Source organism: Dromaius novaehollandiae, chromosome 33 (genome assembly GCF_036370855.1).
Source record: "Dromaius novaehollandiae isolate bDroNov1 chromosome 33, bDroNov1.hap1, whole genome shotgun sequence".
Classification (NCBI taxonomy): Eukaryota; Metazoa; Chordata; class Aves; order Casuariiformes; family Dromaiidae; genus Dromaius; species Dromaius novaehollandiae.
The window spans coordinates 703,468-728,989 of record NC_088127.1 but is presented as its reverse complement, the minus strand read 5'-3'; the positions used below and the strand labels follow the sequence as shown (position 1 = coordinate 728,989).

At 73.4% G+C, this 25,522-nt stretch overlaps 3 protein-coding genes across 4 annotated transcripts; 1 reads left to right on the top strand and 2 right to left on the bottom strand.

Moving 5' to 3' along the window:
- Positions 1-1,292: 1,292 nt before the first annotated feature.
- Positions 1,293-6,104, bottom strand: SWSAP1 (SWIM-type zinc finger 7 associated protein 1). 2 transcript variants are annotated; one of them, XM_064499375.1, is made up of 3 exons: positions 5,432-6,104; positions 3,974-4,371; positions 1,293-3,858 (listed from the first exon to the last, which is right to left on the bottom strand). In XM_064499375.1, the coding sequence occupies exons 1-3, from the start codon at positions 5,654-5,656 to the stop codon at positions 3,729-3,731; spliced, it is 753 nt and encodes a 250-aa protein (XP_064355445.1). In that variant the 5' UTR covers positions 5,657-6,104; the 3' UTR covers positions 1,293-3,728. The 2 variants fall into 2 exon arrangements, with proteins under 2 accessions (XP_064355445.1, XP_064355446.1); XM_064499376.1 differs by having other exon boundaries at positions 1,293-3,786.
- A 4,676-nt stretch (positions 6,105-10,780) lies between these two features.
- Positions 10,781-20,929, bottom strand: PLPPR2 (phospholipid phosphatase related 2). The gene is made up of 8 exons (XM_064499382.1): positions 20,792-20,929; positions 20,408-20,550; positions 18,405-18,593; positions 17,181-17,301; positions 15,637-15,908; positions 14,448-14,624; positions 11,977-12,114; positions 10,781-11,275 (listed from the first exon to the last, which is right to left on the bottom strand). The coding sequence occupies exons 2-8, from the start codon at positions 20,471-20,473 to the stop codon at positions 11,243-11,245; spliced, it is 996 nt and encodes a 331-aa protein (XP_064355452.1). The 5' UTR covers positions 20,474-20,550; positions 20,792-20,929; the 3' UTR covers positions 10,781-11,242.
- Positions 20,930-22,157: 1,228 nt separating this feature from the next.
- Positions 22,158-25,522, top strand: CRB3 (crumbs cell polarity complex component 3). The gene is made up of 5 exons (XM_064499381.1): positions 22,158-22,335; positions 22,845-22,938; positions 23,541-23,627; positions 23,974-24,029; positions 25,096-25,522. The coding sequence occupies exons 3-5, from the start codon at positions 23,567-23,569 to the stop codon at positions 25,297-25,299; spliced, it is 321 nt and encodes a 106-aa protein (XP_064355451.1). The 5' UTR covers positions 22,158-22,335; positions 22,845-22,938; positions 23,541-23,566; the 3' UTR covers positions 25,300-25,522.

Genomic DNA, 25,522 nt, shown 5'->3' with positions numbered 1-25,522 from the left:
AGGAAGGATGTGTGACACGGGACACGGGTGCCCTGGGACACGCAGAGGACACGTGACACGGGACACGGACACCCTGTGACATGGAAAGGACGTGTGACAGGAGACACAGGCGCTCTGTGACACTGGGACACAGAGAGGACGTGTGACACGGGACACGGACGTCCCGTGACACGGAAAGGATGTGTGACACGGGACACAGGCGCCCTTTGACACTGTGACATGGAAAGGCCACGCAACAGAGGACACGGACGTCCCGTAACACAGAAAGGACACATGACATGGGACACGGATGCCCCGTGACACGGAGAGGACGTGTGACACGGGACACGGGCACCCCGTGACATTGGGACACGGGGGGGACGTGCGTGACCTGGGACACGGACGTCCCGTGACACGGAGAGGACGTGTGACATGGGACACAGGTGCCCTTTGACACCATGACACAGAAAGGACACGGATGCCCCGTGACACGGAGAGGACGTGTGACACGGGACACGGGCATCCCATGACATTGGGACACGGGGAGGACGTGCGTGACCTGGGACACGGACGTCCCGTGACACAGAGAGGACGTGTGACATGGGACACGGATGTCCTGTGACACGGAAAGGACATGTGACATGGGACACGGGCGCCCTTTGACACCATGACACAGAAAGGACACGGATGCCCCGTGACATGGAGAGGACGTGTGACACGTGACACGGGCGCCCTGTGATACCGTGACACGGAAAGGACACGTGACATGGGGCACGAACAAGCTGTGACACAGAAAGGACATGTGACATGGGACACGGACGTCCTGTGACACGGAAAGGACAGGACACGGACGTCCTGTGACACGGAAAGGACACGTGACACGGGACACGGACGTCCTGTTACATGGAGAGGACATGTGACACGGGCACCCGTGACAGAGGGGACGTGTCACGCGGGGTCCCCCCATGCACCCGCGGGGGGGGGGGGGCTGAATTTCCCTGGTTTTGGGTTTTTTGTTGCTTTTTCTAATAAAGCCTGGGGGCCGCCCGGACGCCTGGGCCCCGTGTGCCGCCCGGACGCCTGGGCCCCGCGGGGGGGTGATAAGGCTTATCGGGGGCCCCCAGCGCTGCCGGGCCCTATCGGCCCCCCCGGGGCACCTGCTCCCGGACGCCTGGGCCCTCCCCCCCCGCCCCGGGGCGGCGATAAGGAGAGAAAAACAGAGCCTGGCGCGGCGGGGGGGGGGGACGCCGGACGCCTGGGCCCCCCCGGGGACGCCTGGGCCCCCCGGGGACAGACGGAGACGGACACGTGCGTGCGATCGGCGTGGTTTAAGTCAGGCGGCTCCGCGGGGTGACAAGAGGGACCCCGGTGTCCCCCCCGCGTCCCCCCCCCCAGCGTGGGGGGGTGTCACCGCCGTACCTGGCATCTGCGTCGCGCCGGGCCCCGTCACCCTGACGGCTGCGGCGGGTGTCACCCTGCGGGACGGGGTCTGCGTCACCCCGACGTCCCGAGTCCGCGGTTGCTGGACTCGGTGTCACCGCGACGGCTGAGGGTCTGCGTCACCCTGGCATCTGGGGGGGGACAGTGCCACCGTGCTGTGCAGGGTCCGTGTCACCAGGATGCCGGGGGTCTGTGTCACCACGACGCTCAGGGGTTGGTGTCACCGTGACATCTGGAATCAGCATCACCGTGCTGTGCAGGGTCCACGTCACCAGGATGCCGGGGGTCCGTGTCACCAGGACACCAGGGGTCCGTGTCACCGCGATACTCAGGGGTTGGTGTCACCCAGACACCAGGGGTCCGTGTCACCAGGACACCAAGGGTCAGTGTCACCGCGATGCTCAGGGGTTGCTGTCACCAGGATGCTGGGTGTCAATGTCACCGTGCTGTGCAGGGTCCATGTCACCAGGATGCCGGGGGTCCGTGTCACCGTGCTGTGCAGGGTCTGTGTCACCAGGACACCGGGGGTCTGTGTCACCAGAACGCCAAGGGTCAGTGTCACTGTGACGCTGAGGGGTTGCTGTCACCGTGACATCCGGAATCAGCGTCACCGTGCTGTGCAGGGTCCATGTCACCAGGATGCCGGGGGTCTGTGTCACCATGCTGCGTAGGGTCCGTGTCACCAGGACACCAGGGGTCCATGTCACCAGAACGCCAAGGGTCAGCGTCACCGTGATGCTCAGGGGTTGGCGTCACCGTGACATCCGGAATGAGCGTCACCGTGCTGTGCAGGGTCCATGTCACCAGGATGCCGGGGGTCCGTGTCACCGTGCTGCGTAGGGTCTGTGTCACCAGGACACCAGGGGTCCGTGTCACCAGAACGCCAAGGGTCAGCGTCACCGTGATGCTCAGGGGTTGGCGTCACCGTGACATCTGGAATCAGCGTCACCGTACTGTGCAGGGTCCATGTCACCAGGATGCCGGGGGTCCGTGTCACCGTGCTGTGCAGGGTCTGTGTCACCAGGACACCGGGGGTCCGTGTCACCAGAACGCCAAGGGTCAGCGTCACCGTGACGCTGAGGGGTTGCTGTCACCGTGACATCCGGAATCAGCGTCACCGTGCTGTGCAGGGTCCATGTCACCAGGATGCCGGGGGTCCGTGTCACTGTGCTGTGCAGGGTCCGTGTCACCAGGACACCAGGGGTCCGTGTCACCAGAACGCCAAGGGTCAGTGTCACTGTGACGCTGAGGGGTTGCTGTCACCGTGACATCCGGAATCAGCGTCACCGTGCTGTGCAGGGTCCATGTCACCAGGATGCCGGGGGTCCGTGTCACCGTGCTGTGCAGGGTCTGTGTCACCAGGACACCAGGGGTCCGTGTCACCAGAACGCCAAGGGTCAGCGTCACCGTGATGCTCAGGGGTTGGCGTCACCGTGACATCCGGAATGAGCGTCACCGTGCTGTGCAGGGTCCATGTCACCAGGATGCCGGGGGTCCGTGTCACCGTGCTGCGTAGGGTCTGTGTCACCAGGACACCAGGGGTCCGTGTCACCAGAACGCCAAGGGTCAGCGTCACCGTGATGCTCAGGGGTTGGCGTCACCGTGACATCTGGAATCAGCGTCACCGTACTGTGCAGGGTCCATGTCACCAGGATGCCGGGGGTCCGTGTCACCGTGCTGTGCAGGGTCTGTGTCACCAGGACACCGGGGGTCCGTGTCACCAGAACGCCAAGGGTCAGCGTCACCGTGACGCTGAGGGGTTGCTGTCACCGTGACATCCGGAATCAGCGTCACCGTGCTGTGCAGGGTCCATGTCACCAGGATGCCGGGGGTCCGTGTCACTGTGCTGTGCAGGGTCCGTGTCACCAGGACACCAGGGGTCCGTGTCACCAGAACGCCAAGGGTCAGTGTCACTGTGACGCTGAGGGGTTGCTGTCACCGTGACATCCGGAATCAGCGTCACCGTGCTGTGCAGGGTCCATGTCACCAGGATGCCGGGGGTCCGTGTCACCGTGCTGTGCAGGGTCTGTGTCACCAGGACACCAGGGGTCTGTGTCACCAGAACGCCAAGGGTCAGTGTCACTGTGACGCTGAGGGGTTGCTGTCACCGTGACATCCGGAATGAGCGTCACCGTGCTGTGCAGTGTCCGTGTCACCAGGACACCGGGGGTCCGTGTCACCAGAACGCCAAGGGTCAGCGTCACCATGACGCTGAGGGGTTGCTGTCACCGCAGTGTCCAGAATCAGCGTCACCGCGCTGTGCAGGGTCCATGTCACCAGAAAACCAGGGGTCGGTGTCACCGCGATGCTCAGGGGTTGCTGTCACCGCAACGTCCGGAATCAGCGTCACCGTGCCGCGCAGGGTCCCTGTCACCGGGACGCCGGGGGTCAACGTCACCAGGACGACCAGAATCACCATCACCGTGCCGCGCAGGGTCCCTGTCACCAGGACGCCGGGGGTCAGCGTCACCGCGACACCCGGCGTCTGCGTCACTGCGACACGGGGGGGCACAACATCACCGCGGCGCCCGGGGGGGGGGGTCACCTGCCTCACCCCTGGGCCTCGTCCTCGTCACCACCGTCGTCACCGCTGTCGGTGTCGCTGTCGCTGTCGGTGTCGGTGTCGGTGTTGGTGTCACCGCCGGTGTCGGTGGCGCGGGGGGGGCGCAGGCGGCGCTCGGCGTCGAAGTAGCGGCGCAGGGCGGGCAGCAGGCGGGGGCCGCGGGGGGGCAGGCGCAGGGCGGCCAGCACGGCGCCGGGGGGGCCGGGGGGGCGCCGGGCGGCCTCCAGCAGCAGGGCGGCCAGGCGGGCCCCCCCCGCCGCCCCCCCCGCCGCCGCGTACCGCTCCAGCCCGTCCAGCAGCAGCAGCCGGGGGGGCCGGGGCCGGGCCGCCAGGGCCCCCAGCTCCCGCGCCAGCGCCCGCCGCGACGCCGGGTACCGCAGCTCCAGCCGCTGCGGGGGGGGGTCGGGGGGGCGTCGGGGCGGGGCCTGGGTGGGGCACGCCCCCCTGCGGCAGGCCACACCCCCTGCGGCAGGCCACGCCCCTACGGGGTACCCCCAACCCGTGCAGCACACTGATCCCACCTGGAGCCCCCCGAAAGCCCCGCCCCTGCGGCAGGCCACGCCCCCTGCGGCAGGCCACGCCCCTACGGGGTACCCCCAACCCGTGCAGCACGCTGATCCCACCTGGAGCCCCCCGCAAGCCCTGCCCCCTGCGGCAGGCCCCGCCCCCCTGCGGCAAGCCCCGCCCCTACATGGCACCCCCAACCCCTGCAGCACACTGATCGCACCTGGAGCTCCGCCCCCCGCAAGCTCCGCCCCTCCCGCAGCCACCCACAGGTGCAGCCCCGCCCTCCTGCGGCAGGCCCCGCCCCTTGCAGCAGGCCCCGCCCCTACACGGCACCCTCCACTCATGCAGCACGTGGTTCCCACCTGGAGCCCCGCCCTCTGCAAGCCCCGCCCCCGCAGCTGCTCAGGGCCCCGCCCCTGCGGCAAGACACGCCCCCTCTGCGGCAGGCCACGCCCCTACGTGTCAAAACCCCCCCCCCCAACTCATGCAGCACGCAGGTCCCACCAGGAGCCCCGCCCCCGGAAAGCCCCGCCCGCTCAGCTGCTCGGGGCCCCGCCCTCCTCCGGCAGGCCACGCCTCCCCGCGGCACGCCCCGCCCCTACATGGCACCCCAACGCGTGCAGCATGCTGCTCTCAGCTGGAGCCCCGCCCCCTGCAAGCCCCGCCCTCCTGCGGCAGGCCACGCCCCCTGCGGCAGGCCACGCCCCTACACAGCACCCCAACACACGCGGCACGCTGCTCCCACCCGGAGCCCCGCCCCTGCGTCAGGCCCCGCCCCCACGGCAGGCCCCGCCCCTGCAGTGCCCTCCGCCTCCAGGCCACGCCCCCTCCAGGCCACGCCCCCTCCGGCGCACGCTGTCCACGCCGAGCCCCGTCTCCGCCCCCCCGGCCCCCCCCCGCCGCACGCCCCGCCCCCTCCCGGCGCCCCGCCCCTCCCCGCACCTGCAGCGCGCGCGGGTCGGCGTCGGGCGGGAGGCGCGGGAGCGCGCGCGGCGCCAGGAAGACGGCGCGGGGCCCGTCGCCGCCGCCCGCCAGCGCCGCCCGCAGCAGCAGCGCCGTGCGGCCCGACCCGGCCGGGCCCAGCACCAGCACCGCCTCCCCCGGCGCCGCCACCTCCGCCGCCGCCGCCGCCGCCGGTTCCCCCGGCGCCGCCGCCGCCGCCGCCATGCCGCCGCCACGCGCGGCCCGGCCAATCGCGCGCGCGCCCTCCCCGAGCGACCGCCGGCGCCGCCAATCGGAGCCGAGCCCGCCTCCGTTGGCCGCGCGGCCAATCGCAGCGCAGCTTCCCTCAGCGCGGCTCCCGCCCGCCCCGCCCGCCTCGGCCAATCGCGAGCGGAGGGAGGTGGGGACAGCGCGAGCTCCCCGCCGCCCCGCCCTCCCCGCTCGCTATTGGATGCTCCGCACGCCGATCAAGCGCTGCCCCGCCTCTGAGCGCGCAGCGCCCAGCCGCGGGGGGCGTGGCCTGGCGGCGCGAGGCCCCGCCCCCGCGTGGCCCCACCGGGGCTGCTCCGCGAGCGGCTCCCGGCGCTGTCAATCACCCGCGCGCGCCCGGCGACGCGTTGCCGAGCGACGGCCGGGCGGTTGCCGGGCAACCGGGAGCCCGCCGGGTCCGGGGGAGGGGATGCACACGCGTGTGCACACACTTGTGCACACGCGTGCACACGCAGCGCCCGTGCACACGGCTGCACACGCGGTCCCCGCCACCGTGCACACGCGTGCGGCTGCACACGCCTGCACAAGCCTGGCACACGCGTGTGCAACGCCACCGCCGGGCCCGCGCGGGTGTGTTTGCACACGTGGGCACCGCAGGGCTCGTGCAAGCGGGGGGGGGCACCAAGGGCACGGGGGGGTTCGGGAGCACGAGGGGACACGGGGGGACACGGGGGGGTGCACGGGGGGGCGGGGGGGGCGCGGGGGGGGGCGGCGTCGAGGCCTCGCCCGCGGCTACGCGTATTCTCAAGCAATAACAGCGCGTCCGTATTATCCGCCCGAGAATACCCGTCGCCGCAGGGGGCTGCGGGGGGGGGCGCGGGGGGGGGGCAGGGAAAGGGACCCAGGCGTCCGGGACCGCCCCCCCCCCCCCACAAGCCGCGCAGGGGACCCAGGCGTCCGGACACAGCCCCCCCCCCCCAACACACACACACCGGGAGGGGCCCAGGCGTCCGGGTCCGCTCCCCCCCCACCCCCGGCCAGGAGGGGCCCAGGCGTCCGGGCGCGGCCCTCCCCCCCCCCCCCCCCCCCCCGGCCCGGGCGGCGCCGTTCAGCACCGCGGGCAGCTCCCGGCGCGGCCCCGCCCCCTCGGCGCCCGGGGGCGGGGCCTGCGCGGGGAGGGCGGGGCGCCGCCGGCGCGCGCATGCGCGGCAGCGCTTTACCCCCCCCCCGCCCCATAGGGCTGCAGCGGCTCCATAGGGGCCTGCGGGGCCCCTCTATAGCCCCCCCCCAGGGGCCCCTCCTATACGGCCCGGCCACGGGCCCCCTATAGGGTCTGGGGTTGCCCCATAGGGCCCCTCCTATACAGCCCCTCTATAGGGCCCTGGGTCCCCTATAGGGCCTGGGGTTGCCCCTATATGGCCCCTCCTATAGAACCTCTCTACAGGGCCCAGGGCCCCCCTATAGGGCCTGGGGTTGCCCCATAGGGCCCCTCCTATGCAACCCCTCTATAGGGCCCTGGGCCCCTCTATAGGGTCTGGGGTTGCCCCTATATGGCCCCTCCTATAGACCCTCTCTACAGGGCCCAGGGCTCCCCTATAGGGTCTGGGGTTGCCCCATAGGGCCCTGGGCCCCCCCCATAGGGTCTGGGGTTGCCCCATAGGGCCCCTCCTATACAACCCCTCTATAGGGCCCTGGGCCCCTCTATAGGGTCTGGGGTTGCCCCATAGGGCCCCTCCTATACAGCCCCTCTATAGGGCCCTGGGTCCCCCTATAGGGTCTGGGGTTGCCCCATAGGGCCCTGGGCCCCCCCCATAGGGTCTGGGGTTGCCCCATAGGGCCCCTCCTATACAACCCCTCTAAAGGGCCCTGGGCCCCTCTATAGGGTCTGGGGTTGCCCCATAGGGCCCCTCCTATACAACCCCTCTAAAGGGCCCTGGGCCCCTCTATAGGGCCTGGGGTTACCCCATAGGGCCCCTCCCATACAGCCCCTCTATATGACCTGGCCCTGGGCCCCCCCATAGGGCCTGGGGTTGCCCCTATATGGCTGCTCCTACAGAGCTGCAGCAGGGCCCCTATAGGCTCCCATAGGCCCCCGCGCACCAGGGCCCCGAGCGGGGGGACGGCGCCGTGCGAGTGCACGACCCCCCCGCACACGCGTGTGCACGCAGCCCCGACACGCCTGCATGTTCCCCCAGCACACGCGTGTGCACGAAGCCTGACACGCCTGCACGAGCCCCGCACACGCGTGTGAACGCAGCCCGACACGTGTGCACACCCCCCAGCACACGCGTGTGCACGAAGCCTGACACGCCTGCACGAGCCCCGCACACACGTGTGAACGCAGCCCGACACGTGTGCACACCCCCAGCACACGCGTGTGCACGAAGCCCTGACACACCCGCACGCCCCTCCACACACGCGTGTGCACGCAGCCCTGACACGCCTGCACGCCCCCCGCACACGCGTGTGCACGCAGCCTGACGTGTGCACGCAGCCCCGACACGCGTGCACGCCCTCCCGGCACACGCGTGTGCTCACAGCCCAACACACGGGCACGCAGCCCTGGCACACGCGTGTGCAGCCCCCCCCGTGCCCCCGTGCACACGCGTGTGCGAGCGCGGCAGCGTGCGAGGAGGGGCCGCGAGGCCCAGCGGCCCCCGGGCTGGCAGCGAGGCCCCGCCGCGGGGGGGGGGCCGGGGGGGGGCAGGTGCACACGGGGGGGGGGCTGCACGCGGGGGGGGGGCTGCACACGGGGGGGGGGCTGCACACGGGGGGGGCTGCATTGCACACGGGGGGGGGTTGAAGGGGTGGAAGCACGGGGTGTTTCCCGGGGGGGGGTTGCACGGGGAGGGGGGGGCGCACGGGGCGGTTGCATTGCACCGGGGGGGGGGTCGCAATGGGGGGGTTGCACGGGGGGGGGTTGCACGGGGGGGGTTGCACCGGGGGGGGCTGCACGGGGGGGGGGGTTGCACCGGGGGGGGTTGCAGGGGGGGTTGCACCGGGGGGGGGGGTCGCCCGGTGGCTGCAAAGGGCGGGTGCCCGGGGGGGGGGTCGCTGCCCGCGGGGAGGGGGGGTCGCAGGGGCGGGGGGGGCGCGGGGGGGGCGCGGGGCCCGGCCACACTCACCTCGGCCGCTCCGGCTCGCCGCCCCCCGCCGCCGCCGCCTCCCCCCCCCCCCCGCGCCGGGGCCGCGCCCGCCCCTCCCCCCCGCGCCCCGCCCCGCCGCAGCCCGGGGGGCGGCGCCCAAGCCGGCCACGCCCCGCCCACCCCCCCCGCGCCGGGGCCCCGCCCACCGCCCCGCCCACCGCCTGGCCCCGCCCACCGCCCCCGCGCAGCCCCCCGCCGGCTCTATAGGCACCCGCCGGCGCCCCGGGCCCCCGCCCTCCCCGGGCCCCTATGGACCCCCCCCCGGCCACCAGCACCCTATGGACCAGCCCCACCCCCATGGGCACCCTATGGACCCGCCCCAGCCCCTATAGACCCCCCCACAGCCACAGGCACCCTATAGACCCACCCCAGACCCTATAGGCGCCCCATGGACCCTGTGGACCCGCCCCCGTCCCTATAGACCCCCCATGGCCACAGGCACCCTATGGACCCAGCTCAGACCCTATAGGCGCCCCACGGACCCTGTGGACCCACCCCTGTCCCTATAGACCCCCCATGGCCACAGGCACCCTATGGACCCGCCCCAGCCCCTATAGGTGCCCCACGGACCCTGTGGACCTGCCCCAGCCCCTATAGACCCCCCACGGCCACAGGCACCCTATAGACCTGCCCCAGCCCCTATAGGTGCCCCACGGACCCTGTGGACCTGCCCCAGCCCCTATAGACCCCCCACGGCCACAGGCACCCTATGGACCCAGCTCAGACCCTATAGGCGCCCCACGGACCCTGTGGACCCACGCCTGTCCCTATAGACCCCCCACAGCCACAGGCACCCTATAGACCTGCCCCAGCCCCTATAGGCGCCCCACGGACCCTGTGGACCTGCTCCAGCCCCTATAGACCCCCCCATAGCCACCGGTGCCCTATGGACACCCCACAGCCCCTATAGGTGCCCCATGGCCACGGGCACCCTATGGATCTGCCCCAGCCCCTATAGGCCCCCCCATGGCCATGGGCCCCCTATGGACCCCCCCCGCCCCTATAGATCCCCCACAGCCACTGGCCTCCTATGGACACCCCACAGCCCCTATAGGCACCCCATGGCCATGAGCACCCTATGGACCCACCCCTATAGGCGCCCCATAGCCACCAGCCCTGTATAGACCCACCGCAGCCCCTATAGACTCCCCATGGCCACCAGCACCCTATGGACATCCCACAGCCCCTATAGGTGCCCCACGGCCACGGGCACCCTATGGACCTGCCCCAGCCCCTGTGGACTCACCCCAGCCCCTATAGACCCCCCACAGCCACCAGCCCCCTATGGACCCACCCCAGCCCCTATAGGCACCCCATAGCCACCAGCCCCCTATGGACCCACCCCAGCCCCTATAGGCACCCCATAGCCACCAGCCCCCTATGGACCCACCCCAGCCCCTATAGGCGCCCCATGGCCACCCTAGGGACACACAGCCCCAATGAACACCCTGCGGGCACCCTATAGACACCCTGCCCAGGTCCCCTATAGACACCCCACAGCCCCTATAGGCACCCCATGGCTGCCCTAGGGACACACAGCCCCGATGGACACCCCCCGGGCACCCTATAGACAAGCCCCCCCACAGGTCCCCTATGGAATTCCCCAGGCACGGCACCCTATAGACTCTCCCCCCCACAAACATCCCCTATAGGTACCTCATGGCCACAGGTACCCTATAGACACCCCCCCCAGCCAGGTCCCCTATAGGCCCCCCAGCACCACGGGTACCCTGTGGACACACAGGCCTTATAGGCACCCTCGTCCCCTATAGCCACCCCGCAGCCACGTGGCCCTTAGGGACGCCCTCCCCCCCCACGCACCCCATAGACACCCCCACACGTCCCCTATAGGCAACCCAGGGGCATGGGGACCCTATGGACACCCCGCAGCCCCCCCATCACACCCCCCCAAGGAACCCCGCAGCCCCTATAGGCGTTCTTCCCCTATAGACACCGCCCCCCCCTGTCACACAGCCCCTATAGACACCCCGGGCACGGCACAAGCATCCAGTTTATTCGGGGGGGGGTCGGGGGGGCGAACGTGCAACACGCGTGTGCAAGGAGGAGGCGGAGCCCGTGGGGAAGCCCCGCCCCCTCCCAGCCCGTGGCCCCCCCTTGCACACGCGCGTGAACCCTCATGCGAGGCATCGCCGCAGTCCCCCTTGCACGCGCGTGTGCATCCTCGTGCGAGGCAGCTCTGTGGCCCCCCCTTGCACGCGCGCGTGCATCCTCGTGCGAGGCGGCTCTGTGGCCCCCCTTGCACACGCGCGTGCATCCTCGTGCGAGGCATTGCCGCGGCCCCCCCTTGCACGTGCGTGTGCATCCTTGTGCGAGGCGGCTCCGTGGCCCCCCCCTTGCACACGCGTGTGCATCCTCGTGCGAGGCATTGCCGTGGCCCCCCCCTTGCACGCGCGCGTGCGTCCTCGTGCGAGGGCCCCGCGGCCTCGCTGGCGGCTCAGGTGACGGCCGGGAACTCAGCGCGACGAGCCTGGGGCGGGGGGGGGACACGGGGGGGGACGTTAAGTACCAGCACAGCCCCCCCCAAGCCCCCCCCCAGCACCCACAGGGGGTCAGGGGCCCCCATAACCCCCCCCAGCACCCACAGGGGGGTCAGGGCACCCCTATGCCCCCCCCAGCACCCACATAGGGTTGAAACCCCCCCAGCACTCACGGGGGGGGCAGGGTGCCCCATAACCCCCCCCCCGCACCCATATAGGGGTCAGGACACCCCATATCCCCCCCCCAGCACCCCCGGGGGGGTCAGGGCACCCCATATCCCCCCCCAGCACCCCCGGGGGGGGTCAGGGCCCCCCATATCTCCCCCCCAGCGGGGTCAGGACACCCCATATCCCCCCCCCAGCACCCCCGGGGGGGGTCAGGGGCCCCCCGTTCCCCCCCCTCAGCACTCACATAGGGGTCAGGGCACCCCATATCCCCCCCCAGCACCCCCGGGGGGGGTCAGGGCCCCCCATATCTCCCCCCCAGCAGGATCAGGACACCCCATATCCCCCCCCCAGCACCCCCGGGGGGGGTAAGGGGCCCCCCGTTCCCCCCCCTCAGCACTCACATAGGGGTCAGGGCACCCCATATCCCCCCCCAGCACCCCCGGGGGGGGTCAGGGCACCCCATATCCCCCCCCAGCACCCCGGGGGGGGTCAGGGTGCCCCCCCCCCCAGCACCGCCGCTCACCTGGGTGACGCTGAGCTCCTCGAGGGGGGGCTGGGGGCGGGGCAGCTCGGGGGGGGCGGCGGGGGCCCCCCCGTCGCCCGCCCCCCCCCGCGGCGCCGCCCCCCCTTTGCTCTGGAAGTTGCCCACGACGCAGGTCACCTGAGGGGGGGCAGTGGGGGGGGGCAGGATTTGGGGGGGGCCAAGGGGGGCCCCAAGGCTGCTGGGGGGCTTGGGGGGGTCCCTAGGGGTCCCAGGTGTTCGGGGGGGGGTCCCGGGGTGTTCAGGGGGGTCCCAGAGGGTTTCAGGGGGGTCCCGGGATTTGGGGGGGGTCTCAGGTGTTTGGGGGGGTCCCAGGCGTTTGGGGGGGGTCCCAGGGAGTTTCAGGGGGGTCCCAGGTGTTTGGGGGGGGGTCCTGGGGGATTTTGGAGTGTCCCAGGTATTCTGGGGGTCCCTGGGGGGGTCACAGGGGTTTGGGAGGGGTCCTAGGTCTTCGGGAGAGGTTCCAGGTTTTTTGGGGGGGGTCTCAAGGGGTTCGGGGGGGTCCCAGCTGTTCAGAGGTTTCCCAGGGATTCAGGGGGGTCCCAGGGTGTCCAGGGGGGTCCTGGGGGGTTTTGGTGGGTCCCCAGTGTTCAGGGGGGTCCCAAGAGGTCCGGGGGGGGTCCCAGGTGTTTGGGGGGGGTCCTGGGAGGTCTGGGGGGGTCCCCGGTGTTCGGGGGGGGGTCCCAGGAGGTCCGGGGGGGATCCCCGGGGTTCGGGAGGGCCCCGGGAGGTCCAGGGGGGTCCCAGATGTTTGGGGGGGTCCCAGGAGGTCCGGGGGGGTCCCAGGTGTTTGGGGGGGGATCCCAGGTGTTCAGGGGGGTCCCCAGCGTTTGGGGGTCCCAGGGTTTCGGGGGGGTCCCGGGAGGTCCTGGGGGGTCCCCGGTGTTTGGGGGGAGTCCCGGGAGGTCCGGGGGGGTCCCCGGGGTTCGTGAGGGTCCCGGGAAGTCTGGGGGGCTCCCAGGTGTTCAGGAGGGTCCCAGGAGGTCCGAGAGGGTCCCAGGTGTTTGGGGGGGATTTCAGGTGTTCAGGGGGGTCCCTGGCGTTCGGGGGGTCCCAGGTGTTTGGGGGGGATTTCAGGTGTTCAGGGGGGTCCCCGGCGTTCGGGGGGTCCCCGGGGTTCGTGGGGGTCCCAGGAGGTGCGGGGGGGTCCCCAGTGTTCGGGAGGGCCCCGGGAGGTCTGGGGGGGGGTCCCTGGGGTTCGGGGGGGTCCCAGGAGGTCCGGGGGGGTCCCTGGGGTTTGGGAGGGCCCTGGGAGGTCCGGGGGGATCCCCGGTGTTCGGGGGGGGGTCCTGGAAGGTCCGGGAGGATCCCCAGGGTTTGGGAGGGCCCCGGGAGGTCCGGGGGGGTCCCAGGTGTTTGGGGGGGTCCCGGGAGGTCCGGGGGGGTCCCTGGGGGTTTGGTGGGTCCCCGGGGTTCATGAGGGCCCCGGGAGGTGCGGGGGGGTCCCCGGGGTTCGTGAGGGTCCCGGGAGGTCCGGGGGGGTCCCCGGGGTTCGGGAGGACCCCGGGAGGTGCGGGGGGGTCCCCGGGGTTTGTGGGGGTCCCAGGAGGTGCGGGGGGGTCCCCGGGGTTCGGGGGGGTCCCAGGAGGTGCGGGGGGGTCCCCAGTGTTCGGGAGGGCCCCGGGAGGTCTGGGGGGGTCCCCGGGGTTTGTGGGGGTCCCAGGAGGTGCGGGGGGGTCCCCGGGGTTTGGGAAGGCCCTGGGAGGTGCGGGGGGGTCCCCAGTGTTCGGGAGGACCCCGGGAGGTGCGGGGGGGTCCCGGGGGGGTCCCCGGGGTTTGGGAAGGCCCTGGGAGGTCTGGGGGGGTCCCCGGTGTTCGGGGGGGGTCCCGGGAGGTCCGGGGGGGTCCCTGGGGTTTGGGAGGGCCCTGGAAGGTCTGGGGGGGTCCCCAGTGTTCAGGAGGGCCCCGGGAGGTCTGGGGGGGTCCCTGGGGTTCGGGGGGGTCCAGGGGGGTTTGGTGTGTCCCCAGTGTTCGTGGGGGTCCAGGGGGGTCCGGGGGGGTCCCCGGGGTTTGTGGGGGTCCCAGGAGGTGCGGGGGGGTCCCCGGGGTTTGGGAAGGCCCTGGGAGGTCCGGGGGGGGTCTCCGGGGTTCGTGAGGACCCCGGGAGGTGCGGGGGGGTCCCCAGTGTTTGGGAGGACCCCGGGAGGTGCGGGGGGGTCCCCGGGGTTCGTGGGGGTCCCAGGAGGTCCGGGGGGGGTCCCCGGGGTTCGTGAGGACCCCGGGAGGTGCGGGGGGGTCCCCGGGGTTTGGGAAGGCCCTGGGAGGTCCGGGGGGGGGTCCCCGGGGTTCGGGAGGGCCCCGGGAGGTGCGGGGGGGTCCCCAGTGTTCGGGAGGACCCCGGGAGGTGCGGGGGGGTCCCCGGGGTTCGTGGGGGTCCCAGGAGGTGCGGGGGGGTCCCCAGTGTTCGGGAGGGCCCCGGGAGGCGCGGGGGGTCCCGGGGGGGGGTCCCTCACCAGGAAGGCGGCGATGGCGGTGCCGGTGAGGAAGCCGGCGAGGACGTCGGCCCAGTGGTTGCGGTGCTCGGCCACGCGCAGGGCGCCCAGCAGGAAGGGGGGGGCCGCCAGGGCCAGCACCGCCGCCGGCTTGGCCAGCCGCGAGCCCCGCGCCCCCCAGCCCAGCGTCACGTACATCTGCGGGGGGGGCACACGGGGATGGGGGGGGGTCACCGGGCACGGCTTGGCCAGCCGCGAGCCCCGCGCCCCCCAGCCCAGCGTCACGTGCATCTGCGGGGGGGGCACACGGGATGGGGGGGGTCACCGGGGCCCCCCTGCGCCCCCCAGGTCCTGTCTGCCCGCTCCGGACCCCCATAGGCCCCAATGCACCCCATAGGCCCCCCCATAGACCCCAATGCGCCCCCCCAGACCCCCCTGTGTCCCCAGGTCCCCCCCAGACCCCAATGCACCCCCCCAGCCCCCCCATAGACCCCAATGTGCCCCCATTGACCCCAATGACCCCCCGTAGACCCCAACGCGCCCCCACAGACCCCCCCGCACCCCCATAGCCCCCCCCAGACCCCCCATAGACCCCAATGTGCCCCATAGACACCAATGTGCCCCCCACAGACCCCCCTGCACCCCATAGCTCCCCCACAGACCCCAATGTGCCCCCATAGACCCTAATGTGCCCCCCACAGACCCCCCTGCACCCCCATAGCCCCCCCACAGACCCCCCATAGACCCCAATGCACCCCATAGACCCCCCAGCCCCCCATAGATCCCCCCACACCCCCATAGACCCCAATGCACCCCATAGGCCCCCCCAGACCCCAATGGGCCCCCCCAGACCCCAATACACCCCCATAGGCCCCCACGCACCCCCGCAGCCCCCCCGACCCCAATGCACCCCCACAGACCCCAGTGCACCCCATAGGCCCCCCATAGACCCCAATGCGCCCCCCCAGACCCCAGTGCACCCCATAGGCCCCCCATAGACCCCAATGCGCCCCCCCAGACCCCAGCGCACCCCCCCAGACCCCAATGCACCCCCCCAGACCCCAGTGCACCCCATAGGCCCCCCCCAGACCCCAGTGCACCCCCACAGACCCCAATGCACCCCATAGGCCCCCCATAGACCCCAGTGCACCCCCCCAGACCCCAGCGCACCCCCCAGACCCCCCGCCCCCCCCCAGCCCCCCCCCCGTACGGCGGCGTAGGCGGCGGCGTAGGCGCCCAGGGCGGCCTCCTTGCAGGGGAAGGCGCGGCGGGCGGCCGCCACGAGGGGGGGGTCTCCGGCGCAGGGGGCCCCGGCGGGGGGCACGAAGCGGGGGGGGGCGCCGGGGGGGCGCCGGGGGCCGCAGCCCAGCGCCGTGTAGTTGGGGCGGCAGACGGCGAGGAAGTGGGGGGCCGGCGCCCCCGTCACCACCTGCCCCGCGTTGGCGAAGATGGCCGTGGCCAGCAGCCCGAAGGAGAAGACGCCTGCGGGGGGGGCGCGGGGGGGTCGCGGGGGGGCCCCCGCTGCGGAGGGCCCCCCCGAGCGGGGACGGAGCCCCCCGAGCAGGGAGGGATCCCCCCAAATAGGGATACCCCGCCCCGAGTGAGGATGGACCCCAGGGAGACCCCCCCCCGGAGAGACCCCCCCCAATTGGGGACACCCCCCCGAGTGGGGATGGACCCCAGGGAGACCCCCCCCGGAGAGACCCCCCCCAATTGGGGACACCCGCCCCAAGGGAGGATGGACCCCAGGGAGACCCCCCCCCGGAGAGACCCCCCCCCAATTGGGGACGCCCCCCCCAAGGGAGGATGGACCCCAGGGAGATCCCCCCCCGGAGAGACCCCCCCCAATTGGGGACACCCCCCCCAAGGGAGGATGGACCCCAGGGAAACCCCCCCGGAGAGACCCCCCCAATTGGGGACACCCCCCCCAAGGGAGTACAGACCCCAGGGAGACCCCCCCGGAGAGACCCCCCCCAATTGGGGACAGCCCCCCAAGGGAGGATGGGCCCCAGGGAAACCCCCCCCAGAGAGACCCCCCCCAATTGGGGACACCCCCCCAAGGGAGGATGGGCCCCAGGGAGATCCCCCCCCGGAGAGACCCCCCCAATTGGGGACAGCCCCCCCCAAGGGAGGATGGACCCCAGGGAGATCCCCCCCCGGAGAGACCCCCCCCAATTGGGGACACCCCCCCAAGGGAGGATGGACCCCAGGGAGATCCCCCCCCGGAGAGACCCCCCCCAATTAGGGACAGCCCCCCCCAAGCGGGGACAGACCCCAAGGAGACCCCGCCCAGAGAGACCCCCCCCCGATTGGGGACACCCCCTTGAAGGGACCCCAGGGAGACCACCCAATTGGGGACACCCCTCCCACCCAAATGGGGACACCCCCTGGGGAGGGACCCCAGGGAGACACCCCCCCCCGGAGAGACCCCCCCAACTGAAGTCCCCCCCAAAGGGACCCCAGGGAGACCCCCTGGAACCCCCCCCAATTGAGGACCCCCCCCGGGAGACCCCCCCCATTGCAGAGGGCACCCCCCAAGGCAGCTGAGACCCCAACCAGGGACCCCCCCCAATTGGGGCCCCCCCCAGGGACCCCCCCACTGCAGAGAGCACCCCTGATGGAGGCGAGACCCCAGGTGGGACCCCCCCCAGCCCCCCCCCAGGGCATAGGGGCCCCCCCGGGCCGTGTTCACCCCCCGGGCTGGGTCAGGCCCCCCCCCCGGCCCCGGTGCCCCCCCCGGCCCCCCCGGCTCACCCAGGAAGCGGACGAGGCGCCGCAGCAGCGGCCCCAGGTAGCAGCACTCGCCCCACAGGATGGTCCGGTCGCGGCCCCCCCGGGGCCCCCCCAGCAGCCCCGCCAGCTCCCCGGCCACGATCTGCACGGGGCCGTCACCGGCTGCCCCCCCCCCCCGGTGCCCGGGACCCCCCCGGATCCCCCCAGCCCCCTAGGGACCCCCCCGAGCACCCTGACCCCCCCCCAAGCACCCCTTAGACACCCTGAGCCCCCCAGGACCCCCCCGAGCACCCTGACCCCCCCCAGCACCCCTTAGACACCCTGAGCCCCCCAGGACCCCCCCCAGACCCTGGCCCCCCCGCAGAGCCCCCCCAGCACCCTGAGCCCCCCCCAAGCACCCCCTTAGACACCGTAAGCCCCCCCAGGGCCCCCCCCCAGCCACTCCACGACCCCCCCGAGCACCCTGAACCCCCCCTGGGACCCCCCAAGCCCCCTGACCCCCCCCCCCGGCAACCCCCAGCCACTCCAGGACCCCCCTGAGCACCCCAAAGCCCCCCTGAGCACCCCCTTAGACACCCTGAGCCCCCCCAGGACCCCCCCCAACCCCCTGAGCCCCCTGTAGAGCCCCCCAGCCCCCTGAGCCCCCCCCGAGCCCCCTCCCAGCCCCCTGAGCCCCCCAGGACCCCCCCCAGCCCCCTGAGCCCCCCCCCCAGAGCCCCCTCCCAGCCCCCTGAGCCCCCCAGGACCCCCCCCAGCCCCCTGAGCCCCCCCCCAGAGCCCCCTCCCAGCCCCCTGAGCCCCCCCGCAGAGTCCCCTCCCAGCACCCTGAGCCCCCCAGGACCCCCTTAGGCACCCTGAGCCCCCCCCCCGAGCCCCCCCAGCCCCCTGAGCCCCCCCCCCGAGCCCCCTCCCAGCCCCCTGAGCCCCCCAGGACCCCCCCCAGCCACCTAAGCCCCCCTGCAGAGCCCCCTCCCAGCCCCCTGAGCCCCCCAGGACCCCCCCCCCGGTCCCCTGAGCCCCCCCGCAGAGTCCCCTCCCAGCCCCCTGAGCCCCCCAGGACCCCCTTAGCCACCCTGAGCCCCCCTGCAGAGCCCCCCCAGCCCCCCCCAGCCCCCTGAGCCCCCCAGGACCCCCCCTCCAATCCCCCCAACCCCCCCACAGCACCCTCTTACACACCCTGAGCCCCTCCGGGGGACCCCCCCCAGCCCCCCGACCCCCCCGGGACCCCCCCCCCCCCCGGCTCACGGTGAGGGTGGGCACGGCGGCGGCGAGGGCGTAGACGAGGGCGGGGGGGGCGCGGCTGGCGGCGGGGGGGCCGGGGTAGGGCTTGCCGTAGGCCGGGTCGCCGCAGAAGAAGCCGCGCACGTGCACGGGGAAGGTGTCGGTGAACTCCAGCTGGTAGGCGAGCAGCGCCGTGCCCCCCAGGATGGCCAGCTGGGGGGGGGGGGCACGGGGGGGGCGTCAGGACCCCCCCCCCCGGCGCGGCCCGGACCCCCCCCGGGGAGCGGAACGGCCCTCGTGCGACGCCCTCGTGCGAGGCCGCGCGGCCCTCGTGCAGCGCCGTGCCCCCCAGGATGGCCAGCTGCGGGGGGGGGCACGGGGGGGGCGTCAGGACCCCCCCCCCCCGGCGCGGCCCGGACCCCCCCCCGGGGCGCGGAACGGCCCTCGTGCGACGCCCTCGTGCGAGGCCGCGCGGCCCTCGTGCAGCGCCGTGCCCCCCAGGATGGCCAGCTGCGGGGGGGGGGTGTCCCGGGGGGGTGGCCAGGACCCCCCCACTGCGTGTGCAAAGCCCTCGTGCGACGCCTTGCACGGCCCTCATGCAACACCTTGCACAACCCTCGTGCGACACCTTGCACGAGGGGCCCAGGCGTCCGGGCGGCCCCCCCCAACTCCGACCCCCAGGCCCTGCTGCCCACTCCCCCCGCCACGCGTGCAAAGCCCTCGTGTGATGTCCCCGCATCCCTCGTGCGACGCCTTGCACAACCCTCGTGCGACACCTTGCACAACCCTCGTGCGACGCCTTGCACAACCCTCGTGCGACGCCTTGCACGAAGGGCCCAGGCGTCCGGGCGGCCCCCCCAGCTCCGACCCACAGTCCCTGCTGCCCGCTTCCCCCCCACACGTGCGAAGCCCTCGTGTGACACCTTGCACAACCCTCGTGCAACACCTTGCACAACCCTCGTGCGACGCCTTGCACGAGGGGCCCAGGCGTCCGGGCGGCCCCCCCAGCTCCTCCCACAGGCCCTGCTGTCCGCTCCCCCCCCACGTGTGCGAAGCCCTCGTGTGACGCCTTGCACAACCCTCGTGCGACGCCTTGCACAGCCCTCGTGCGACGCCTTGCACAAGGGGCCCAGGCGTCCGGGCGGCCCCCCCCAGCTCCTCCCACAGGCCCTGCCGCCCGCTCCCCCCCCACACGTGCGAAGCCCTCGTGCGACGCCTTGCACAACCCTCGTGCAACACCTTGCACAACCCTCGTGCGACGCCTTGCACGAGGGGCCCAGGCGTCCGGGCGGCCCCCCCAGCTCCTCCCACAGGCCCTGCTGTCCGCTCCCCCACCACACGTGCAAAGCCCTCGTGTGACACCTCGCACAGCCCTCGTGCGATGCCTTGCACAACCCTCGTGCGACGCCTTGCACGAGGGGCCCAGGCGTCCGGGCGGCCCCCCCAGCTCCTCCCACAGTCCCTGCCGCCCGCTCCCCCACACACACGTGCGAAGCCCTCGTGCGACGCCTTGCACAACCCTCGTGCGACGCCTTGCACGAGGGGCCCAGGTGTCCGGGCGGCCCCCCCCAACTCCTCCCACAGGCTCTGCTGCCTGCTCCCCCCCCACGTGTGCGAAGCCCTCGTGCGACGCCTTGCACAACCCTCGTGTGACGCCTTGCACAACCCTCCTGCAACACCTTGCACAACCCTCGTGCGACGCCTTGCACAAGGGGCCCAGGCATCCGGGCGGCCCCCCCCAGCTCCTCCCACAGGCCCTGCCGCCCGCTCCCCCCCCACATGTGCGAAGCCCTCGTGCGACACCTTGCACAACCCTCGTGCGACGCCTTGCACAACCGTCGTGCGACGCCTTGCACGAGGGGCCCAGGCGTCCGGGCAGCCCCCCCCAGCTCCTCCCACAGGCCCTGCCGCCTGCTCCCCCCCCCACATGTGCGAAGCCCTCGTGCGACGCCTTGCACAACCGTCGTGCGACGCCTTGCACAACCGTCGTGCGACGCCTCGCACGGGGGCCCCGGCGCCGGCCGTACCTCCACGAAGACGAAGCAGGGGACGATGGCGACGCTGCGCTTCAGCTCCCGCTCGGGGGCCGCCATGGCGGGGGGGGGGGCCGGGCCGGGCCCCCCCTCGGGGGGCGACGCTCGTGCGAAGGCGGGCGGCTCCCTCGCACGCGCTGGTGCAAGGCCAGGTCAGGCCCGTGGGGGGGCTCCTTGCACGCGCTTGTGCAAGCCGGGGGGGGGGCTGGAGCCCCCAGACCCCCCCCCGGGGGGTCCCAACCCCCCCATCCGCCCCCCTCCGGGCCCGGGACCCCCCCGAGCCCCCCCCAGGCCCCCGAATCCCCCCCAATCCTCCCCAAAGCCCCGCTGCCCCCCCCCCCGGACGCCGGGGCCCCCCCGGACGCCCCCGGCTCTCACCTGCCTCCTTCAAGCGGCGGCCATTGCCGAGGGGGGGGCGGGGGGGCGGCGGCGGCGCTGTCGCGACAGAGGCATCGCGATACCGCCGCGCCGGGGCGGCGGCAGCGGATTGGACCCAGGCGTCCGGGCAGCCCCCTCCTCTCCCTCCCCCTCCCCCGCACCGCCCCCCCCTCCCCCGCAGGGCCCAGGCGTCCGGGTGCCCCCTCCCATCCGCCGCCCCGATGGGGGGGGGTGGGGGACTCACATGGGGGGGCCTTTAACTCACCCCCCCAAAACGGGGGCGCCGGACGCCTGGGCCCCCCCGTGACCCCCCCCCGAGGTGACGTGGTGCCCCCCCCCCAAGGGACCCAGGTGTCCGGGGACCCCCCGCCCCCGAGAGAAAAGGGGGCGTGGCCTGACGTGGGCGTGGTCTCGGGTAGCCCCGCCCACGCCCCCCCCCCGGACTCCTGGGTCCCCCCAGGGAGGATTTGGGGGCCGGGCAGCGCCCCGGGCTGCGGGCACCGTAATGCACCTAAAAGCAGCGCCAGCCGCTGCGACAATGTAACACGATGTAGCCGCTGCTGCTGTAGCGGGGGCTACCGTAATGCATGTAGTAGCAGAGCAGCACCGGCACTCTAGCACACATGAGGAGGTACCGCTACCGTAGTGCCCCTAAGAGCATGTGCAGGATGGAGGAACGTACCGCCACGCACCAGAGGGTCTCTGCCGTATTACACCGAATAGCCCAGCGTTACCGTGATACACCATGCACACGGGAGCCGGTTCCCCGGGGCGATACCGCCCCGTCTCGGCCCAGGGCAGCGGGAGGTCCGGGCCCGCCCCGGGGGCGGTGCAACCCGGCCCACAGCAGCACCGAAACAACCATCACCATCCCCGACCCGGGACCGGCTGCACTCTGCCGCCCTCGCCCGCTTTTATAGCCCGGGCCGGGCTGGGCGCCGACCAATGGGCTGCTGCCGCCACGCCCCCTCCGCGCGCCCCCTCCTCGCGGCCTATCGCGTCGCGGCGTGCGGGGGCAGCGCCCCGGATTGGCGGGGAGGCGCGGGGGCGGTGCGAGCCCCGCCCCTCCCTCACCGCCCCGCCCCCGTGGGCGGGGCCCCGAGTGCGCAGGCTCGGAGGGGCGGGGCGACGCAGGTGCCGGGGGCGGGGCGTGGACAGGTGCAGCCCCGCCCCCGCCAGGTGCGGGCGGGGCGGCGGCGCCCAGGTGCGGCGGGTCACGTGGGCGCGGCGGGGGCGGGGCGAGCGGCCGGAGCGACGGACGGGCCGGAGCGGAGCGGGGCGGTGAGCGGCGCCCCTCCCCCCCGGGGGGGCCCCGGCGTCCGGGGCGGGGGGGGGAGGGAGGGGCGGCGCGGCGCGGGCCGGTCCCGGCGGACCTTGACCCCGCTCGGACGCCTGGGCCCCGCTGGGGCCGCCCCGCCCGGCGCCCGGGGCGCTTCCGCGTGCTGGGACCGGCCGCGGGGGGAGCCGATCCCCGGGATCCGCCGGGATCTGCCGGGATCCGCCGGGGGGAGGCGGCCCCGGTCGCGGAGCCTCCCCGGGATCGGGTGCGGTTGAGCCGGAGCCCAGTCGGGGGGCGGCTGGGGGGGGCAGTGCCGGACACGGGGATCCGCTGGGATCGGGGGGGGGGCGCAGTCCTGGGTGAGGGGATCTGCTGGGATCAGCTGTGGTAGGAGCAGTCCCCGATCCCAGAGATTGGCAGGGTCCCAATTCCCAGGGATCCGCTGGGATCAGTTGTGGTGGTCATGGGCAGTCCCAGCTCACAGGGATCCCGGGGATCGGTTGCGGTGGTTGTGGGCAGTCCCCGTTCGCAGGGATCCCAGGGATTGGCAGGGTCCCACCTCACAGGGATCCGCTGGGATCGGTTACGGTGCTCGCGGGCAGTCCCCATTCCCAGGGATCCGCTGGGATCGGCTGTGGGGGGGAGCCAGTCCCGGTTCGGGGCGATCCGCTGGGACGGTGGTGGGGAGCCCCCCGCCTGCAGGTGGATCCGCTGGGATCGGCCGGGGGGGAGCCAATCCTGAGGCGCGTTGATCCCGGGATCGGTTGTCACCAGGATGTGCCACGGCAGGGATCGCACCCCGCTCCAGGGGATCTGCTGGAGGGGCTCCCCGCTGCCCAGCGCCCGCTGGGATCCGGCCTCCATCTAGGTAGACGGGGGGGGTCCTGGAGGAATCCAGTGGATCCCTCGGTCCCGACCAGGGGGGCAGAGCAGGCAGCCGGGTCGGGGGGGTTGGGGGATCCCAGGGGGGTTGGGGATGTTTGGAGGGATCCAGGGTTTGGGGGGGGATCCCGGGGGGGGGGGTTGGGGATGTTTGGGGGGATCCCGGTGGGGGTTGGGGGGATCCTGGAGCCTTCAGGGGGGATCCAGGGAGGCTGGGGGGGGGCCTGGGGGGGATCCAGGGGTTGCTTGGGTGTCACAGGAGTGTTTGGGGGGGAGTCAAGGCTTCCCGGGGGGGTTGGGGGGGTCCGGGGGGGTTTCTGGGGTCCCCGGGGTGTTTCGGGGGTGCTTGGGGGATCCCCGGGAGTGACCGGGGGGGCCGGGGGGGTCCCCAGCTGTGTCGGGATCCTGGGGGGAGTTCAGGGGGGTCCCAGGGAGCCCTGGGGGTGTTTGGGGGGGGTCCCAGTCGGTTCTGGGGGTCCTGGGGTGTTTTGGGGGGGGGTTCGGGGGTCCCAGTCGGTTCTGGGGGTCCCTGGGTGCCCTGGGGGGGTCTCGGGGGTCTCCAGGAGGCCGCTGACGACCCCCCCGCAGGACCCCCCCCCCCGGAGCCGCCCCCCATGGCAGGAGCCCCGTGCCTGGCCCTGGCCCTGGCCCTGCCCTGCCTGGCCCTGGCCCAGAGTAGGTACCGGCCGGACGCCTGGGCCCCTTCCTGCGGGGGGGGGGGGGTGCTGGTTTCAGGAGTGCCGGACACCTGGGCCCCTTCCCGGGGTGGGGGTAGGGGGCAGTTTCGGGAGCGCCGGACGCCTGGGCCCCTTCCCGGGGCAGGGGGGGCGGTTTCGGGGGCGGGTGCCAGCGCGGGGTGGGGCCCTGACTCACCCCTGGGTGCTCACGGGTGCCTCGGGGGGGGGGGGGCCGGACGCCTGGGCCCCTTCGGCCAGGGGCGGGGGGGGAATGGCTGCTCTGCGTGGGGGGTCCCGGACGCCTGGCCCCCCCCAATCCCCCGTGACACCCCCATTGCTCCCAGCGTCTCCCAGTATGACCAGTAACAGCACGACGGCTGGCGGCGGCGGGGGCCTCTCGGTGAGTGGGGGGGGGGCTGGGGGTGCCACAGAGGCCCCCCAGGTTTGGGGGGCACCTGGGGGGGCCCTAAGGTGCCTTTTGGGGAGGGGCAGCCTGGCGGGGGGGCTGGGGGGGTCCCCAGGGTATTTGGAGGGGTCCCCAGGGTGTCGGGGGTCCCTGGGAGGTTTGGGGGGGTCCTGGGAGGGGTTGGGGGGTCCCCAGGGTGTCAGGGAGGTCTGGGGGGGTCCCTGGGAGGTTTGGGGGGGTCCCCGCTGGATCCCTAGGAGGTTTGGGGGTCCCCAGGGTGTCAGGGAGGTTTGGGGGGGTCCCTGGGAGGTCAGGGGGGTCCCCAGGGTGTCAGGGAGGTTTGGGGGGGTCCCCAGGGTCCCCCCAGGGTGTTGGGGAGTCCCTAGGAGGCCTGGGAGGGCCTTGGGGGGGGTGTCTCAAAGGGTTTGGGGGGGGTCCCAAGGTGTCCCCGGGAGGTTTGGGGGGTCCCTGGATATTTGGGGGGGGGGTCCCCGGGTTTGGGGGAGCCCTGGAGAGGGGCTTGGGGGGGTCCCCGGGGTGCTGGGGGTCCCAGGCTGTCCCCAGGGGCTTGGAGGGGTCGCTGGGGTGCCGGGGGTCCCCAGCCATTTTGGGGGGCCCTGGGTCTGTCCCCGGGGGCTTGGAGGGGTCCCTGGGGTGCCGGGGGTCCCCATCCGCTTTGGGGGGGGCCTGGGGGCTGTCCCCAGGGGCTTGGGGGGGTCACCGGGGTGCTGGGGGTCCCCATCCATTTTGAGGGGGCCCTGGGTCTGTCCCCAGGGGCTTGTGGGGGGGTCCCTGGGGGGTCAGAGGGGTCCCCAGGGTGCTGGGGGTCCCAGGCTGTCCCCAGGGGCTTGGGGGGGGGTCCCCGGGGTGCTGGGGGTCCCAGGCCATTTCGGGGGGGCCCTGGGTCTGTCCCCAGGGGCTTGGGGGTGCCTGGGGGGTCAGAGGGGTCCCCAGGGTGCTGAGGGTCCCAGGCTGTCCCCAGGGGCTTGGGGGGTTCCCCAGGGTGCCGGGGGTCCCCGTCCGCTTTGGGGGGGCCCCCGCTGAGCCCCGGTCGCGGCAGGCGGCGGCGGAGGTGGCCCTGGTCGTGGTGTTCGGGGGCCTGGGGGCCTTCGGCCTCGCGGGGCTCCTCGTCTTTGCGGCCTGCAAGGTGCGGGAGAAGCGGCGCACGGAGGGCACCTACCGCCCCAGCAGCGAGGAGCAGGCGGGGGCCCGCGCCGCCCCGCCGCCCCCCCTCAAGCTGCCCCCCGAGGAGCGCCTCATCTGACCCCGGTGAGGGGGGGGGCCCGGCCCCCCCCGCCCCACGCACCGCCCTCGCACGAGGGCCCTCGCACGCCGGGCACCGCCGCCATGGAGCCTCGCACGCCGGCGGCTCGCGCCCGCCGTGAAGCCGCTGAAGCCCCCCCGGAACCTGGGCGGGGGGGCGGGTGGATGGACAAAAAGGTTTCTATATATTATATTTTTGAAAAAAAAAGCACCCGAAAAGCGAA

Coding starts and splice junctions, on each gene's coding strand:
- PLPPR2 (XM_064499382.1), bottom strand. CDS start 20,473: ATGGCGGCCCCCGAGCGGGAGCTGAAGCGCAGCGTCGCCATCGTCCCC. Junction 15,909..17,180: donor GCGCCTCGTCCGCTTCCTGG/GTGAGCCGGGGG, acceptor CCCCCCCCGCAG/GCGTCTTCTCCTTCGGGCTG. Junction 11,276..11,976: donor AGGAGCTCAGCGTCACCCAG/GTGAGCGGCGGT, acceptor CCCCCGCCCCAG/GCTCGTCGCGCTGAGTTCCC.
- SWSAP1 (XM_064499375.1), bottom strand. CDS start 5,656: ATGGCGGCGGCGGCGGCGGCGCCGGGGGAACCGGCGGCGGCGGCGGCG. Junction 4,372..5,431: donor CCGACCCGCGCGCGCTGCAG/GTGCGGGGAGGG, acceptor CCCCCCCCGCAG/CGGCTGGAGCTGCGGTACCC. Junction 3,859..3,973: donor GACGAGGACGAGGCCCAGGG/GTGAGGCAGGTG, acceptor TCCTGGTGACAG/GGACCCTGCGCGGCACGGTG.
- CRB3 (XM_064499381.1), top strand. CDS start 23,567: ATGGCAGGAGCCCCGTGCCTGGCCCTGGCCCTGGCCCTGCCCTGCCTG. Junction 23,628..23,973: donor CTGCCTGGCCCTGGCCCAGA/GTAGGTACCGGC, acceptor CATTGCTCCCAG/CGTCTCCCAGTATGACCAGT. Junction 24,030..25,095: donor GCGGCGGCGGGGGCCTCTCG/GTGAGTGGGGGG, acceptor CGGTCGCGGCAG/GCGGCGGCGGAGGTGGCCCT.